The sequence below is a fragment of the Acyrthosiphon pisum genome, chromosome X, assembly GCF_005508785.2.
Source record: "Acyrthosiphon pisum isolate AL4f chromosome X, pea_aphid_22Mar2018_4r6ur, whole genome shotgun sequence".
NCBI classification, from domain to species: domain Eukaryota; kingdom Metazoa; phylum Arthropoda; class Insecta; order Hemiptera; family Aphididae; genus Acyrthosiphon; species Acyrthosiphon pisum.
The window spans coordinates 114,690,948-114,710,694 of NC_042493.1; the positions used below are offsets into that span (position 1 = coordinate 114,690,948).

The 19,747-nt window shown below is 27.4% G+C and overlaps 2 protein-coding genes and 1 long non-coding RNA gene across 3 annotated transcripts; all 3 read right to left on the reverse strand.

The window, feature by feature from the left end:
• Window positions 1-1,060: 1,060 nt before the first annotated feature.
• Window positions 1,061-2,259, reverse strand: LOC107883180. The gene is made up of 2 exons (XM_029485430.1): window positions 1,330-2,259; window positions 1,061-1,258 (listed from the first exon to the last, which is right to left on the reverse strand). The coding sequence occupies exons 1-2, from the start codon at window positions 1,510-1,512 to the stop codon at window positions 1,061-1,063; spliced, it is 381 nt and encodes a 126-aa protein (XP_029341290.1). The 5' UTR covers window positions 1,513-2,259.
• A 10,666-nt stretch (window positions 2,260-12,925) lies between these two features.
• LOC107883182 lies at window positions 12,926-13,341 on the reverse strand. The gene is made up of 3 exons (XR_003838696.1): window positions 13,284-13,341; window positions 13,150-13,205; window positions 12,926-13,010 (listed from the first exon to the last, which is right to left on the reverse strand). It is a non-coding gene; the product is annotated as an uncharacterized LOC107883182 (long non-coding RNA).
• A 1,234-nt stretch (window positions 13,342-14,575) lies between these two features.
• Window positions 14,576-15,068, reverse strand: LOC115033029 ((E3-independent) E2 ubiquitin-conjugating enzyme UBE2O-like). The gene is made up of 2 exons (XM_029485431.1): window positions 14,799-15,068; window positions 14,576-14,733 (listed from the first exon to the last, which is right to left on the reverse strand). The coding sequence occupies exons 1-2, from the start codon at window positions 15,046-15,048 to the stop codon at window positions 14,576-14,578; spliced, it is 408 nt and encodes a 135-aa protein (XP_029341291.1). The 5' UTR covers window positions 15,049-15,068.
• Between the last annotated feature and the right edge of the window lie 4,679 nt (window positions 15,069-19,747).

A 19,747-nucleotide genomic window follows, 5' to 3' on the forward strand; every position in this document is an offset into this window, starting at 1 on the left:
ATACATATCATCTAATGTAAAAATGGATCCATCTTGTGAAACAAATGTATATTTACGTTTGACATTATAAACTCCACCAACCCATGATTCATAAAATACCGAGGTATTAATTTCAAAGGGCTATAAATAAAATGTAATAATCAACAAATTATACTTCTAAAATTTGTAGTAATAAATTAACAAAAAACTGTTATTATGTATCAAAATAACATCATTTGATATCAATAAAAAGAAAATTTAATTTACATTTTCTACAAGAGGTATATAAGATAAGGTGTATAAGATGTGCATCATACAAACTTTATAACACTTGACGTTACACTAATAGATTACAAATTATATACTTATTATTGAAAACATCTACAAAATAATAAAATAGATAAATGAGATAGTTGGATGATTTAAGAAACACAAGAACTGATTTTATTATGATATTTAATATCCGTATCACATTATTTAGTCATCGATTAATTCTCACACAAATAGTGGGAATGTATAGTTGAATATTCATATAATTTGACAAATTCAAGTATTCCGTATTCGTATATAATTGTCAAATACATGAGTCGTGAGAACCCCGGCTTTAGTATAAAAATAAAACATTATTGCTTAAGCAAAATAATAAATTGAAATTAAAAAAAAGTTTAATTTATTTGCGTAAATATTAGTGATGGGCAACGACATAATTTTGTGTATCAATATCGTTCCGATTTTTTAGATATTGTAATGCAATATCGTCAGCTATTGTAAGTTGTACGATATTGTTATCGTATCGAAAATTTTTTTTAATTATTTTAAATATTAACATCTTTGTAATCATTAGTTGTTACTTATTAAAATGAATAATTAATATAAATATTGAATTAATAATTATTATTTCTTAATTCAAAAATTTACTTTACATAGCTAATTGAAGATAAGAAAAAAAACTCATTACAATAATTCCCGATATAAAATTGGATATAATTTCGATATCAAAAATTTATCACAATATCGACATTGTATCGAAATATCGATTTTGTTACCAATTACTTGTATATATATTATAGCCGCCTAATATTTAAAACATTAAATATGGACATACATTTATGTCAGGTAAGTCTCGGGAATTGATATTTTCTATTATTTTGTTGGTATTAAGTATTTTTACTGTGGCATGTATATCAATATTTTCACAATATCCAAGTTGACTTGACTTGCCTTCACTAACTTTTCGTACTACATCGCCAGGCGTAAATGTTCGTTCCATTAACACAACCTAGGAAATTAAAAAAAAAATTAAGGCTTTGGTTTCAAAACATTTAAACTGTAGATATATGACTAATATACTTTATCATCAGGGATATTTTCTTCAGCACCATTTGGATAACAGAAAACTCTGATCTTATTACGATTCATATATGATGTCTTTCTGAACGGCTGTGAAAAAACCCCATACTTTACTAAACCAGTATTTGAAGACACCGTGGCCACCTGATCTCCGTCAAAGAACTTTTCATCATCTTTTTCCATTATTTTATTGCACCTTATAACACATAAATAAAAGGAGGTTAGGTGAAAATAACTACACCGGCTTACATCAACGCACAACGTATGCTATTGTTTTTATACAATTAAAGTTGGGAACATGCGACTTAATGATTTAGATTTATAGAAATAACAAAGTATGTTCTAAATCTAAGTGATTCATCTAGAAATACTGATAAACGTCATTATTTTTTTTTAAGTGATGCAATGAGTGATCATATTGTGGTAACATTGATTTGACATTCTCAACCAATCATATCGAACTGCAAGGACATTATACATTATTTGTTGTCAACATATTTTTGGCGCTCATTTAGAAAAAAAAATATTTTAGACTGATGAATATATTCATTTTACAATGTTTTTTTTAGTTTTTGTGTCATTTTAGAGCAATAAAGATTCTTCGATTATCTACTTCAGAATTTTTCCAAGGTAAAAAAAAAAAATCTATACTCCGGCCCACGAGAGAGAGTATCCTCGTTTTGCGCATGCAGGCTGACGGCGGAGACCGTTCCGAGGCCCTATTTCCACGACCGCAACACATCTATAGGGTTAAGCGCAGCTGACCGTTGCCGAACAGCTATCGGCAATGTCGAGCAGTGGAGAATGCGCGGAATCGGACGAGTTTTCGTCGGGCGACAAGATACTCTCTTGTGGGCCGCAGTATAGTTGGTAATTTGGGAAAATGGACATTTCCCCTCATGATATTTTGTCCCCCGACTGTATTCGGTCTAGTCGGACATATCCCCCCCTATTTTTTTAAAGTTCATTATTGACCAATAATATTGAATTTCATAATACAATATTATTTATTATCTAAAATGAAATTATTTATTTTTAATACAATATAAAATACATTAACATTTTTTTATTTTTGTGAAAATAATAGATTATAAATGTATATGTTTGATCCACGATTCACAGAACTACTTAAGGCAATAAACATTTAAAATAGAATATAATTAATAATTAATAATTATGGCTAAAAATTCCGACATAAAAATTATACATTTTGTAAATAACTTTTGATTACTGATTCTTTTGTTATTTCTATAAAGTCTAAACACATATTATTATTATTTTTTTTTTTTTGTTAAAACTATGCCAGTTTGGATATTTAACAATTTAATAATTGCTTTTGAATTTCATTCAAGTAGTTCAGTTGATCAAAAATATACGTACATCTATAATTTATTATATTTATGAAAATATTTGAAAATATTAGACAATAGGCAAAATAATAATTTCATTTTAAATAATAAAATAATGAAGAAACAGTGAATAAAAAAAAAAATAAAGAAAAAATGGAAATTTTTACGCAAAAACCAGTTAGCGACAAAATCGATTTTGTTTCTTCGTAGTAACTTAAAAACGAAAAACCGTAGATACGTTCACCAAATGTTTAGGTATATAGAAATTTTCCCCATATAAGAATTTTCAAAATGTCTTGACTCTTTTTAAGATATTTATAAGCATGAGACGTTATCAATTTTTTTAACCTTAGGGCTTAGATGGGGTCAATAAATTAAAAACCTTGAATATTTATACAACTAAAAATTTACTAATTAAATATAAATACATAAAATGGTATTTAATTTATATCTATAGTACTGTATTACACCAATAGGAAATAATATACTGTATAGAATCTGGTAGTATCTTACACAGGTTATTAAACTATAGTATATTATGATCAATTTTTAAATAGCTTAATAATTTCAGATTACATTTTTAAAACCAGAATAATACAAAAATTATTTTAGAGTAAATTAATATTTAAAGTCATTCCACCAATCTTGATATACTTGGTAATTAAAAATAATTTTATACTATGTGTATAATACCTCATATAATATAATTGTATACCATTGCATATAGTATAATACATGCACAGACCAGTATATTTTCTTTAGATGAGGCTCTTATTTAATTTGTTTAAATTGATTAGTAAATTAATACAAACAAAATAATAGTTCATGCAAATGTAGATAGTGAGAGTGAAGATAAATTACTAAAAATAAACAGAAAAAATACAGAAATTGTATTTAATATTTATTGTGTTTTTGCTATGATTTAGTTACATTTTCAATTAAATTTGTTTTGTAATTTATTCATAGTTTATAAATGTATATTAATTTTGCCGTTCACATAAGCATCATGCGAAAGATTTTTTCAAAATCAAAGATTATAAAAATAGAACTAGGTACAACTAACCATAAATATAGAAAATAATATGTGCTCAATAATGATAATGTCTGTAGAAATATATATTGAAAAGAACCAAAAAAATGTATTGACAATATATTTCATTTTTGTAAAATTATTTATAAATACCTCTTTACTAATATAAAAAATTCAAATATGAAATTTAACAAATAAAAATTTACATCTGATTATTTTATTTTTTTACATACACTGTGTAGGTATATATCGTATAAAATGTAAAATAAAAATTATACCTAACATCATTATTTATTATTTGTTTGTTACATAAAAGTTTTCCTGGCATTGATCATCTAAACTTAGTGTTAAGTACAGTTTTTTATTTTATTTTTTGGTATTTTAACAAAAGATAATATAAAAGTATTTACAACAATTTGCAAATAGTTATGATACAATATAAATAATTATAATTAAAACCATTAATATAATTTTATATTTGATGTACTATTATTTATTACACTTAATTATACATATTGTAATTATTTTCCTATTTTTTTTTTCATTGAATAAAAACCTGTGGCAGCATAAGCCATCGAGATTCAAAGTTTTTAATTATTGTTTGGCTTTAACTGTATAAGCTTTCTTACTAAACTATAAGTGGCAAAAAGAAACGGGTAAACAAGTATTTTTGAAAGGGCCTCTGAAATTTTTGCCTCCATGCCCCTATAGATCCCAGGTTGATACTACTCCTATGTAAACAAAATATAATATAATATTATGTATTATAATTAAAATAATTGATTTAGATAATGATAATGATTTTATCAATGTTATCACTTATCTTTTTTTGTTAATATTGTAGAATAGGAACCAGTATAGAAAATTGTATAAATGGACCCAAAAAATTCTTTGCCGCAAAGATCCTAGAATACCTGCAACAAATTAAAATTAAAATAAAATTGTGCGAAAATAAAATTTATATTTAAATTTAAATAAAGATTATTCATACGTTATCAGTGACAAATATCTTCAACAATGTAAGTAGATACAGGGTTTTATATTTTGTAGTTTTTAGATTAAATAAAAACAAAACAATATAGCAGTTATTTTTTCTATAGTTTCTATAGTTTCTAAAATTGAAAATGTGTGACTAGTAATTTATAGTAATACGGATCAACGTGGGTGATGATCAACTGCGGATATTTCCATGTTATCTTAATATTGTATTGAAGTATGTTGTACCGTTGTGCAGCTTTCAGTCAATTTGGTATTGACACTTGAAATAATGGAACGCAAAGTAGGATTATAGTATTAGTGCCATTTATTAATTTCAAATATTGTATGGGCATGTAGACCAACGTGAGAACCAAGTTGGTCACACAGTCAGTATACCCTGAGTTAACACATTTATATGCTATTTAGGAATGTCCAATATGCATATGGCTTACATGCGTGCATATACAAAATACAACACAGTATGTTTGGAAATGTACATGCATTCTTTCTTGGTCTATTGCCTATCTATTACTTATAATTTAGTTATTTTACCTCAATTGTGTTTTTGTTCTCATGATATTTTATATTGTCAAATTATTTATCGAGGCTTAATGTATTTTGGTTAAAAAAAGATGAGGGGCCCGAGCAGCGATCGGTGCCTAGCTGCCTTGACCATGACGACACTGCTATATTAGCCCACATAATTGACTTACTTGAAGACGAGACATTGACCTTGCTTTTTGGTATTTCTATCCAACTCAACAAGTTTTTGCAAAACTCGTCTATCCATTTTTGGCACGAGTCAAAATCTTTAATATTAGATTGAATCTCGTATACATAGTTTTTGCAGTTTACAATTTAATTTATAAATTACATAGGTAGATGTTTGAAATTAATTATTTGAATTAATATTATGCTTATTGTATTAATATCGTATTAAAATTTAAAAAAAAATTAAGGAAGACAAGACGTACGAACTACGAAACTATAATAACAAGTTGTTGGTGTATTTTGTTGATAAGAGGTCTAAGAGATAAGAGATAGAACTGTGCGATGAAATTTAATTATTAGCGCGGGAAAATAAGTCGATTTGAACCGACTTATGAGAGTTATGCTGGTGCCGAAATCGTGACATTGTACGATTGTGGTGAAGTAAATTTCGTCGGCACTACATGCATAAGTACCAGATCGCAGAGGCTAACGCTGCTCGTTCTTTGGATTCGACGTCGGCGGCGGCGGACACGACTGTCGACTGCAGCAATAGCCACTATTCGATGAAAGGCAACCGTCACGGCATGTGTTCCTGCAGTTATTATATATTCATTACCTATATTTTACTTCCTGTTATTTATTTACCCAAAATTTGATTTTTCTCGGAACAATAACGCGTTTTAGAACGAATTTAAAACGCGTTCACAATGTAGCAAACTGATTATGACGACAATAATATTATTCAAATCAAAACGTACCAATCAATTGTCAATCATACCAATCCAAAGACTTCTGAAAACTCATTCAATTCGTTAATTATTACCGAATGCCTACTTGAGATATTAATTAATTAGGATTTAACATTTAAAACAAGGTTCCGCATAAGCAAGGCTGCAGGTCATTAACGAGTTCATAAGCTGAAAGTTAAGTTATTTTTAACTTATTAACTTAACTTACTAGTTCGCTGTGTTAATTAACTTAACTTTAACTCAACCCATTTCTATCTATTTTAATTTAAATCATCTTATATTATTTTAGATTCTGAGTGGAACGATGAATTTATTGATTTTACAATGATGTGTGTTTTTTTTTTTTTTTATTTTACTATTTTTTTTGTGTCTGTCATCACTTTTTGGGACAGTAAAAATGCTTAGATACCTACGCTATGCCCTATATATAAATACATAATAATATTTGCAAATTGTAATGACGTCACCCAACAATGTTGCGCCACTGTTGTATTTTTGACATACATATTTGAGATTTCCTACCTTTCCGGTGGATTTTCCTAAAATTGTATTTCGTAAAACACTCATCCTGGCGGTTACGAACATCTTAAAAAAAAATTGAAAATTGTTATTCACTTTTGTCTCCATTTTTTTATATATACCTAGACAACATATTATGCTATATTGAGTTCCGTTCACTGGTGGACTCGCGGAGGTCCGGTCGCAATCGTCCAGTCTCGCCACAATAAATCGTCGAAGGGTTGCGTGGGGTTTCCCCAGTAGGTGTGCGGGGTTCGTGTTTGGATGGCGCCGAGTGCTATTTTCTTATCTGCTGCACGTTTTTACTCGCGAAATCTCAGACGAACCATAGCAGCCAAAGTCAAGCGCATAATATATTATATATTATTAGGGTTAGGATATTTATGCACTAAAACATTTATGAATATGTATGCACTTATGTACTAAAAATCATCTATATATGCATGAAAAATTTGAAAAATATGCATTAGAAAAATAAAGAAATTTTTGGACGAAAAATGCAATAAACATTTATTATTATAGACAAATTGAAAATTTTTGTGTTTGATATTAATTGTTGTTTATCATTTATTTCTTTTTGTTTACTTAATCGAATATGTTTAGCAGTGTTCATATGATGTTCAACAGTAAACCGACGTTCACTACCGACCTTAACTTCGCATAATTTGCAATAAAGGATTGAACCATCGGTAGTTAAAACGTACAGCTCTCCAAATTCTTTTACAAAACCTCTTAGTCGGTTAGAACAAGAGCTTTTAACTTTAGGCATAACTGAGTGATTTAATAAATCAAATACGTTCACGACAAAATACGAAACGTGCAACATACTGTACTTTACATCGGTTGTAGACAAGACGGAAACTAACTATAATTATTAAACGTTTCTGTTAAAATATCTGATAAAATTGTAATGGATCGCAGTTTTAAGATAAGTTTTGACTGTGACAATCGACGAGGCTTATCGAAAATTCTATTTAAGTAGGTACCTACCTTTACTCCGTATAGGTATAACCATATTGGATTCTCAACAATAAATTAAGTGATAATACGCGAAATACAGATATGTAAAATATATAAAATTACAGTGTTATTCAGCATTTTGCATCGAAAACCGTCAAATATGCGCTTAAAAACAGAAAAAAAAAACAAATTATGCACTTTTTAAAAAAAATGGTAAAATATGCAATTATATGCAAAATAAAATCTTGATATTTTGAATATAGATATCATGAAACATATTTCTGTATAAGAATGGATACTATTGGACAACCTAAAAAAAATATGCAAAATCATAAACATCCTAACCCTATATATTATATGTACAATCGTATTTTTTCATATACCTATCAATAAAATTTTATTTGTTGGTTAAAAAATCTTGAAAATTTAATAGAAGGCTCCTATTATATTGTTTCAAAGGCAGATGAAAAAAATTAAAAATCCATAGTCGCAATTATTTTTATAAGCATTTTAGATAAAAAAAATTACGAAGATTTGCAAGTTATTTTGAGTTCGAAATTCATGAAAAATTTTCTTTTTAAATCTAAGATTTGAAAATGTTATACAAGATTCCTTATAAGTTTGTCTACCTTTTCAAAAATAAAATGTCTACAAGCAAGTCAAATTAAATGTTTATGAGCGTTTGGAATTCCTTTATATTTTTATAACATTTGATATTCACTCGATTTCTCATGTAACGATTTTCTTATTTTGTTGTAATAAAAAAATGAATGATTGTAGGTACTTGCAAATTTCACTGAATGTTTATATTAGCATATTAGCATTTTATAAATAAGATGAAATTTTGAAAATAATTTGACTCTTTTTGAGCTGTTTACGGACATTGTCTGTTTTCATTTTTTTTAGTTTTTTTCTATAAATATCAATAAAGTTTTATCTGTTGGGCCAAAAAGTGTAAAAAATTAATACAAGACTCCTGATATACCTATTGTAACAATAGCAGTTGAAAAATATTAAAAATACATAGGCACAATTTTTTTTTTGTAAGCATTCAGAGGTAGAATTTTGACAAAATGTATCAAATTTAAAATTGAATAATTATTTTGTAGAAAAAAATTGATATCTAAGGCTTAAAAATTTAAAACAAGATTCCACGTAAGTAGTTAATTCTTTTACCAAAAAATCTAAAAAATACAGAAGCACAGGTTATTTTTATAGTAATTTTAAGTTCAAATTTGGACGAAATTTCTATTTTAGTTATTTTGTTGTGATTGTATAATATTATTCGTGGGAACTTGAAACTTCTAAAGTATTCTATTATACCGGGTGATTTTTTTATCATTGAACACTCATTATTTCAAAAAGTGTAAATTTTTTTGAAAATATTTTCTTACATAGTTTCAAGTAACAACGTTTTTCTTAAAAAATTATATTTTTAAATATTTTTTATCCTTATAATTTTTTAAGTTTTTTTACTTAAAACGTTGTTTTATAAGCGACTTAAAACTATGTACAAAAATATTTTCAAAAAAATTTACACTTTTTGAAATAATGAGTGTTCAATGATAAAAGAATCACCTGGTAATATATCTATGATAGTTTCACGGTTTGTTGTTGATCTATAACGCGTTATAACTTATAAGTACCTAATGGATATTGTGATATGATATTAATTTGGAATTTATTATAGATTCCTATTATAGGTCAATATTTTTTTTAATACCATAGATAAGTATATGTATAATATGTCTTATACCTAGACTGACATATTGTCTCCACTTAGAATCGTTTTTTTTTATACAGTGATATTATATCATTGAATTCAAATTTAATACTATCCACTATACAGTGACCCACTTGTAGCCTACTGTACAGCAGAGCGACATCCACTTACCTACCTATATAGTACCTATGTACAGTGATACTTATAAGTTATAATACAAAGTATGATGACCACATGAGCAAAAAAAATAAAAAATATGTGTATATTGTAGAGAATGTTTGGATACACGCCTTAATCATTGCAAAAGAACGTGGGGGCTAGGGTCCCCATACCCCCCAATTCAATACTCTCTCCAGGCAAAGATCTGAGGGGGCCCCAACAATTTTTTTATAACACAAATACAATTATAATAAAATATTATACTTTATTCTTAACTTAAAAATAATGTCATAATAGTAGGTATAGGCGATCAATGTGATAAATATATTATTGATAATCTTTATATATATATATAATTCTACTGTACGTGTGTTGTGATTATAGGTACCTATATGTTTAGCATAATGATGACAACTGTTCAGCGATGACATAATCTTTGTCTGCGCGGTGAGTAGTGGTGTTGTGCCGGGCGACCTTTGGCTGGGCGGCAAGTAGTGGAGGTGGCGGTGGCGACGGCGGCGGCGGTCCTAGGATCGGCAAATATATACTACTGACGTTTTATTAAAAAGAGAGAGAGCGAGTTTTTGAGCCTACTCTCTGGAGAAGTGAAACTTCTTTCATAAGTATTGGGGCCCGTGAAATTATAAGTGAATTAGGCCATTAGGGAGAGAGTGAGAAAAATCAATACAATAAAAATAAACGTGCATGCCGCTGCCATGCATAAATAAACAAACGTGTCGTTTCATTTATCGCTACGATTTTTTTTTCTACCCGCACCTCAAAAAAATAGTTTTACTTCAATAAACGAAAAACACATATCATTGTAAAATCAATACATTCGTCCACTCGGAATTCAAAATATTTTCTTAATATAATTAGAAAATAAAATCCGATTAGGAAGAAGGAAAAAAAGTTATATAAATAAAACATAATCTTTGAATGTATCTATAGTATCTTAATAATTATAAACAGATACTAGATACTAGTCAAAAAAGTTATTTAAATATACAATACAAGATACAAGATACAATTGTATCTCAGATACGTATCTTAAATACTGCCCAGCCCTGATTACATATATACTATATGTCTATATCTGAACAAGAAATTATAATATGCGATCAAAAACATATATGTGAAATGAGAGCCAAGTTCAGTATTATACTATAATGTTGTTGACTTCAACGACAAAAGAATTGAGATCTAAATGGGTGACAAGTTCAATGGCCATCGTGACATTTATTAATAACAACATAAAATATTTTATAACAATTTAAGATATCATTTCTTCTTATAACTTAGGAAAATATATTGAAGCCTAAGGTCTGACTTGGCTGGTTTACGTATTATATTATAGCAATCGCAATTTCTAAAGCTGTGAGTTCTGAATTTATTCTTCAAAAATTTGGCTTCCTTGTTTGAAACTAGCCATCTAACATAGGGCTCTTTCATAGTTCCTTGTCTGTTTTAGTATGTATTTAACACGTTCACTGTCCAATGACCCATATGTGGTTCTTGGTTTATTTATTGATAAGTCCACATTGAAAATTGATAAATTATTTAAAGCTGATCATCTCACCAGTCCTACTGTTATAGGTATTTTGAATTTCATAGCATGTAGTCCTTATAAATAAATCTACATAGAAATAAATGTATAAAATGAACCACATGTGGGTCATGGACTGATCAGAAAAGTTTAACATAACACACATATGGGTTAAAGGACTGATCAATTTTGATTTAATTTAACACATGGAAAGTGAACGTGTACAAATTCGTATATGAGAAGCAGCCAAGTCAGACCTTAGGCTTCAATAGGTATATTATTCTAAGAAATTATATTTCAAATTGTTATAAAATATTTTATGTCATTATTAATAAATTTCAGGATGGCCATTGAACTTGGCACCCATATAGATCTCACAGCTTTTGTCGTTGAAGTCAATAACCAAGGAATATATTATAATACTGAGCTTGGCTCTCATTTCACATGTATGTATTTGATCGGATATAATATATATTGTATTGTTTTAAAGTTCTGGAGGTCCGGAATTCTTTACGACTTGTCAAAAAAGTTGGTCTAGTTACGCCAATGTAACCACCTAGTAACACAACGATATGAACGACGGCTGGATGCATAAGAAGTTGTCTATAAAATGTTCCTTAGAATCTATTAGTCATATATTAGCCCCCCTTAAACACCAATGGATGGTCGCAGGAAAGAGTTGTGGAGAACAGTATATAAAATTGCCTATATTGATCCTTTTCTGCAATTATATTCTTTATAATATTTTCCTAATTTTGCTAAACATAAGACTATTATTTATTAGTAAAATTTAAAGTAAAATAGTTTAATATATAAAATAATATGATCGCCATTTGAAATTTAAAATTTAATAATACACAATTCATAATAAAAATAATAACATTTTATTTTTCACCAATCATATTATTTAAAGTAAAATAGTTTAATACATATAATTGATCGCCATTTACAAAGGTAATGTCATAAGGAAATCCTTACTAAACAGTACAAGTGCTGCTATAAATGTCCATTCATCTGTCAATCATTCTCACTGTTAAAATAAAATAAATTTCTTAATATTATTGTTGAAAAATAGGTTATTTATTATTATTTTCATTGCGATTTGTGTATTATTACATTTTAAATGACTATCATAATATTATTAATGTATTAAACTGTTTCACTTTAATTTTACAAATAAAATATAAATAAATAATATGGTATTTAATTTATTTTTCTATAATACAGTATTACATCAGTTAGAAATATACTGTATAGAATCTTGCACAGGTGCGGACTGGGCGGGCGGGATACCGGGAACTTTCCGGTGGGCCGCTGCTCAAAAATAATTTGTTATTATTACTTATTTATAATAAAATGAGTAGGTATAAATATAAATTATAAATATCTTGTATTTTCATATCATAACAGTTGAGTGTGAAGAATTATTTATATTATATTTGGTGTTTAAGATTTTAGTTTTCGGTTTAGTTGATTGACCAGCCCTTATTTAATTTGTTGAATTTGAATTACTAAGTTAATACAAACAAAATAATAGTTCATGCGATTGTTGATAGTGAGGGTGAAGATAAATTACAAGAAAAAAACAGAATAAATGCAGAAATTGTATTTAATATTTATTGGGTTACATTTTCAATTAAATTTGTTTCGTAATTTATCATCGTTTACAAATGTATATTAATTTTTTCAGTTACACAAGTAGTAGGTGCATAACGGTTAATATAACTTAATAAATTACACTTAAATACGTTGAAAGCTAGAGAAGTTGAACATAAAGAATGTATGTTCGCATATGTTTTCTTTGAATAGGATAAAACAGTTAAGAGTAATAACTATTATTTGAAAATGATATTCATGGAAATCAATACTTCTGTGTAATCTCTTAGTGCTTTGATGATTGATGGGCAAAAACCCTTGGAAAGTGGCAATAATGGATATCCAGGAACAAGTTTTTCATCTAAAAATTAAATATGACAAAAAGAATAATAGTATTATAATTTATATGTACTAAATAATAAATATCATTATTTGGTGTAAACTGTATCAATTATAATATATTATAATGAACTAATAATTGTTAAATCAATAGTGATTACCTTCAGTTAATTCTTTTTCAGACATTTTAATCCAATTTTCAATTGTACTGATTAACCTAAAAATATTGATAAATATGTCGCACAACAATTAAAATCATTCTATTACATACTTAAAATATACAAAAAAAACATACTTTGGACCATATGTTTTTACGTGTTCCAGTATTTCTTCTTCAAAATACTCAGCATTTTTAATGTCTCTAAATGAAAAAAATAAAAATATTAAAATTGATAATATTTATTATGATGATGTAGAAATAATGGGTATTCTCAAAGGGAGAGGGCTTTTTTAAAATATCAAGTAATTGTAAATTTAATATGGGAGTGTTTTAAATCCATGCCCTTAATGCATAGTGGTAAATGATAATTGGTAAATCATTTTTAATTTGCTATATTTTTTCTGAGTGTCAACCATTTGAAAAACCTATTATATTCAACATTGACTTACACTTATTGCTAAACTAAGAATATTGCAATCAAAACTGCAAAACCAAAGGAATTGTAAATTTCCTAAAGCAGCCTTTACGTTATAATATTATGTTCATTCAATATCTCCCAATACCTATAAATTATTTAAAATATTATTCAACAAATCAGTGTCTATTTCGGCTCATAAGAAAACGTTTTTATGCAATAAGGAGTAAATTGACTTATATAAATGATCAATATAATATAATTTACGTATATAAACTTTTTATTCTTCCTAGCTTAAAAAAATTTGTAGAACTGTCTCAATGGGTCAACATTTTGCTGTCATTTGTGTTTCAAGTTAAGGAAACTGATAAACCTATTTTTATAAATGGCAGTTTTTTAAATATGCGTCAGTAAAAATAATATTTATTAAAATTAAGAATATTTGTTAGCGATTTTTTTTATCACCTTCTTTCTGAGAATGCAGCCACTGTGAAAAATTATAATTGAAATTTCTGAATGTATAGTACCTATATAAGGGGTCATTAATTGATATTTTTGAAGGGCCACATTTGGAATCTGGAAATTGTTTGCGGACTATCAAAATTGCATATGTTGTGATAAATCACAACCCTAGAACATGTATTAACGGTTTTTACTTTTTTTTCTCTTCTACAGGCAGGATTAAAATTGTGCACGGGCCGCCATTTAGTGACCCCGGGTGTAAACTTTAATAGCATTAAAATTAGTTTCATATTATACAACTTGAATAACCCTGAAAAGTTAGCTATAAATTAAACAATAATCTTTCCATAACTAAAATATAACATTTACATTAACTAAATTATAAATGAAAAAATATTTAACCCTACTATTACTGTTTTGTATACACGACAGCACTGAACATTACTTAAGTTCTGTTATTGAGTATTCAATTTCTTCTTATTTAAAGAAAATAGGTAGAATGGAAATTTCCAATCAAAAAAACTATTTCTAATAAAATTAATTTAATGACTTACGAATTATTCATGTTTAACATATTTGTCATTGACGGCACTACTTTGATTAGAGCCATTTGGTTGTAAACACGAGAGTTTTCTTCTGCAAGCTCTTCACCTCGGAAGGTATCAAATCCAGGTTCATTATAATATGGTTCACTCACCAATATCAGTCCTGAAAAAATTATAAAATATTATTATTTTAATATTAGGGTAAGTATAAAAATTCCTTTTCACCACCTTGTATTGATACTAGAAGCTGTAATAAATTTGAACAAATAGGTGACCATAATTCAACACCATGACCAGACCAAGTACCCAAAAGACTAAGGCATACTTTTCCATCTTCATATAGATTTGGATTCAACCGGTCGTCACAATAACTATAATAATGACAGTGTGGAGGTTGAATTGGATATGTGGGTGGAATTTTGACATCAAACAGAAACAAACCATCAGCATATGGAGTTTTTTCTGGTCCTCTAATCATTATAGAAAACAAATCCTAAAATAATAAATAATTAATAGGTACAAATAGAGAAATAATTATAAATTTGAAAACTTCTTCTAATTATTATTCAAATAATAATAAATAATAATACTTTAATATTCTTAAATGAATAAACTAATTTAATTTTATATTCATAAAAGTAATATATTATTAATTACCACATGATTTTCAAAAGTTTTCACCCAAATTCCTGCCGGTAAACTTTTTTGAAGTATTTGGATGTCTTTGGCAATAACTTTTGGTAACGATGTATTTGTGTGAATTATCCATAAGTGTTTCAACCACATCAAAAACTGTAAAATAGAATAGATAACATTAAAAACCTTCAGATTTTAATATATAAACTTTCATAAAATGCCTATGAGCTTTTACACATATACGCGCATCGTATGTGTGAGTACGAAATGCACAACTTTCGGTAAACATTGGTTAAGTTAATAAGCGCCACTAAATGGGAAACACAACATCATTGGGGTAACAATAACACATAACACATGACCGTGCGAAACATCCTTAATAGGACACCAAACACGCATGACATGTCTCTGCTATATAAACCTACATTTAAGGCTATTTAGTATCTACTTAAAAAAAATATTAACCGTAGGGACTAAAACTTACCGCTATTGCTTATATTTTTATCATTTTCTATACACAATGAAATGTTCAAAATATTTTGACTATTTTAAACTATTCATACTATGAATATAGTTTCATATAATTCAGCAGTTAGATTTATATTCAATTTATTTGGAAAACAATAGTTCAAATTACCGGATTAAGAAATTATTAATAGTATTATAAATTAAATATTAGCCTTAGAAATATTTGATCTCTTAAGAGTATGAAGCACCAGCATGTGTTGTCTCCGACTTACAAATGTACAACATATCAAAAACTGTTTTGCACGGAACAACCTTTATCTTTCTGTGTTTGTAGTAGTGGCTCCAAAATTTCTCAACATATAGAGTGGAAAATTATCTATGCAATAGCTTGCCCATATTTTAGATAGCATAAATACAATAAAAGTTATTTGCTTCTAAATATTTGGTTTTATTGTTTTTATTTTCATTTGCTTATAAAAAATGGTTGGATAGTGCTATTAAAAAAAAAGCAAGCTGTTGCACAGATAAAGTTCTTCTTTACGTGTTGTGAAAATTTGGTAGTTCTACAACAAATAAGATGCAAGCAAAGTTGTCCAGCGCAAAACAGTTTTTGCTATGTTGTAGATTTGTAAGACAGAAACAACACATATGGATGTGACATCCTCTTAAACTTATAATTGTGTTTATAAGTTTGGCAAATCATTTTATAAAATTTAACATATCCATTATGTCGTATACTCAAAACTTTAATATGAACTTCAGTATGAACTTCAAACGCTCATAAAAATTTATTTTGAGTTGCTTGTAGATATTTTTTTTTGATAAATATTGACAAACTTAATAAATGTATTTAAGAATATGAGGAATCTTGTATTACATTTTCAAATTTTAGATATAAATAGACATTTTTTATGTATTACTAACTCAAAATAATTTGCACATCTTCGTGAGTTTTATTTATTTTGTCAATATTTGAACTAAAAATCCTTTAAAAATAAAACGTGACTACGGATTTTTAATATTTTTCATTTGTTCATGAAATTATATATTAGGAGCTTAACAAGCATACTTAACAAAACATCACTATTTAGATAAATAATATTTAAAATTACAATATTTTTATTATTTTACCGGTTGTGCTTGTAGATGGTTTAGATTCACAATTTGCAAATTCATGTTCCTTATTTAATATTCTTTCATTTATTTGTCTTAGGACAGCTGAAATGTTTCTTCCAGATCCATTTTGTACACCTATAAAACAATATTCAATAGCATATTAATATTTCTAATATTTACTCTATATTGCATACTAAGGTTGATTTAGGTAAAAAATATAATTGATTGTTAAGTTAATACATTTTAATTGACAGATTAATTTTATTTGAAAGTAGAGAAATTGATAAAAAGTACAGATTTAAGTTTTAAATTGCATTAGTTGAGATTTATTCAACTAAATTGACTTTTCATTAATAAATATTTTGGCAAAGTAATGAAAATATCAAAATATAGTTTGTATCTACTTCCCTTTATTTAATTATTTTGAACGATGGCTGATGCTATAACATGGACCATTTTATTATTCAACATGGAAAAAATAATATGAGGGATATATCCTCTCCTCCCTCCTTTGTTTGATCTTATTTTTCTGTACGGCAGCCGTTCCATATAACCAGAAATTGCTTGAATTTTTGAAATAAAATACCTTAAATATCTTATCATATTTAAACTAAATACTGTCATTAAAACAAAAAATAAACATTGCCATTACATACATTTAATATATCATATATACATACTTAATAATAAGTCATCTACATTCAACTCAATAGGGTGTGAACTCATTGACGGTACTGTGTGAACTTGTGTGAGAACCCGGCTTAAGTATAAAAATAAAACATTATTGCTTCAGAAAAATAATATATTGAAATTAAAAGAACTTTAATTTATTTGTGTAAATATTAGTGATGGGCAACGACATAATTTTTCAGATGTTGTATCGCTATATCGTAAGCTATTGTAAGTTATACGATATCGTTATCGTATCGAAAACAATTAAATAATTTTAAATATTAACATCTATGTAATCATTAATAATTAATAATTATTATTATTACTTATGAAAATGAATAATTTATATAAATATTGAATTAATAATAATTATTTCTTAATTCAAAAATTTGTTTTACATGGCTAATTGAAGATAAGAAAAAAACTTGTTACCTACAATAATTTCCGATATGAAATTGGATATAAATCCATATCCAAAATTTATCACAATATCGACATTGTATCGAAATATAGATATTGTTGCCCATCACTTGTGAATATAGGTGCCTAATATTTAAAATATTAAATATGTGCATACTTTTGTGTGAGTTAAGTTTCGGGAATTGATATTTTCTATTATTTTGTTGGTATTAAGAATTTTTACTGTGGCATATTTATCAATATTTACACAATATCCAAATTGACTTGGCTTGCCTTCATTAACTTTTCGTACTACATCACCAGGCAATACTGATCGATCCATTAACACAACCTAGGAAATAAAAAAAAATTAAGGCTCTAGTTTCAAAACATTTAAACTGTCGATATATGGGTAATATACATTATAATTGGGGATAATTTCTTCAGCAGCATTTGGATGCCAGATTACTTTGACCTCATTATGATTCATATATGATGTGTTTTTTAACTCGGTTTCTGATCGCGATCTGTTCGTCGCTAAAACCAAACCATACTTTACTAGACCAGTATTTGAAGACACCCTGGCCACTTCATCTTCCTCAAAGAACTTTTCATCATCTTTCTTCGTTATTTGATTGCAGTATTGCACCTTATTATACGTAAATAAAAAGAGGTTGAGTGAAAATACCTACACCGGCATACATCAAGGCACAATGTATGTTATTGTTTTTATACAATAAAAGTTGGAAACATGTGACTTAATGATTTAAATTTATAGAAATAACAAATTCTGTTCTAAATCTAAATGATTCATATAGAAATACTGATAATCGTCATTATTATTTTTTTAAGTGATGCAATGATTATATAATCATATTATGGTAACATTGAATTTTGACATTCTCAACCAATCATATCGAACTACAGGGACATTACACATTATGTGTTGTCAACATATTTTTGGCGCTCATTTAGAAAAAAAATTTTAGACTGATGAATATATTCATTTTACAATGTTTTTTTTTATTATTTGCGTCATTTTAGAGCAATAAAGATTATTCGATTTTCTACTTGAGAATTTTTCTAGGATAAAAAATTTAATCTAGTTGGTAATTTGGGAAAATGGGCATTTCCCCTCCGGACATTTTATCCCCCGACTGTATTCGGTCTAGTGCAGTGGTCTTCCACTGGAAGTCCAACCTTTTTGGACTCGCGACCCACTTTTTTATGCCCACATTTTTCCCGACCCACGTAAGCTTTGTATAAAAACAAAAACAAAGCTAACATTGCTTAATGCCTATATTGTATAGTAATACCTATTATAACTGAATATACTGTGATTTGATATTCATTATATTATAGAATATAGATTATATAAACTGCATTCTTATTTATTTCATCTATTAAACATATTTTTTATTTTAAAAATAAAACGTATCGCGACCCAATTTTAAAGCTTACGCGACCCAAAAATGGGTCGAGACCCACCGGTTGAAGACCACTGGTCTAGTGGGACATACCCCCCACCATTTTTTTAAAGTTTATTAAAATTTCATAATACAATATTATTATTTATTATTTAATATGAAATTATTTTTTTTTTAATAAAATATAAAATATATAAACATTTTTTTAGTATCGTAAATATTATAATAGATTATAAATGAATATGTTTGATCCACGATTCATAGAACTATTTAAAACAAAAAAAATTTAAAATAAAATATAATTAATAATAATGGCTAAAAATTCCGACATAAAAATGATACATTTTGCAAAATACTTTTGATTACTGATTCTTTTGTTATTTCTAAAGTCTAAACACTTATTATTATAGGCAACTTCCATTGAAACTTAGGGCAACGACTAACGAGTTTTAACCATAT

Coding starts and splice junctions, on each gene's coding strand:
- LOC115033029 (XM_029485431.1), bottom strand. CDS start 15,048: ATGATTAGAGGACCAGAAAAAACTCCATATGCTGATGGTTTGTTTCTG. Junction 14,734..14,798: donor GCTTCTAGTATCAATACAAG/GTGGTGAAAAGG, acceptor TAATTTTTTCAG/GACTGATATTGGTGAGTGAA.
- LOC107883180 (XM_029485430.1), bottom strand. CDS start 1,512: ATGGAAAAAGATGATGAAAAGTTCTTTGACGGAGATCAGGTGGCCACG. Junction 1,259..1,329: donor AAAATATCCCTGATGATAAA/GTATATTAGTCA, acceptor TTAATTTCCTAG/GTTGTGTTAATGGAACGAAC.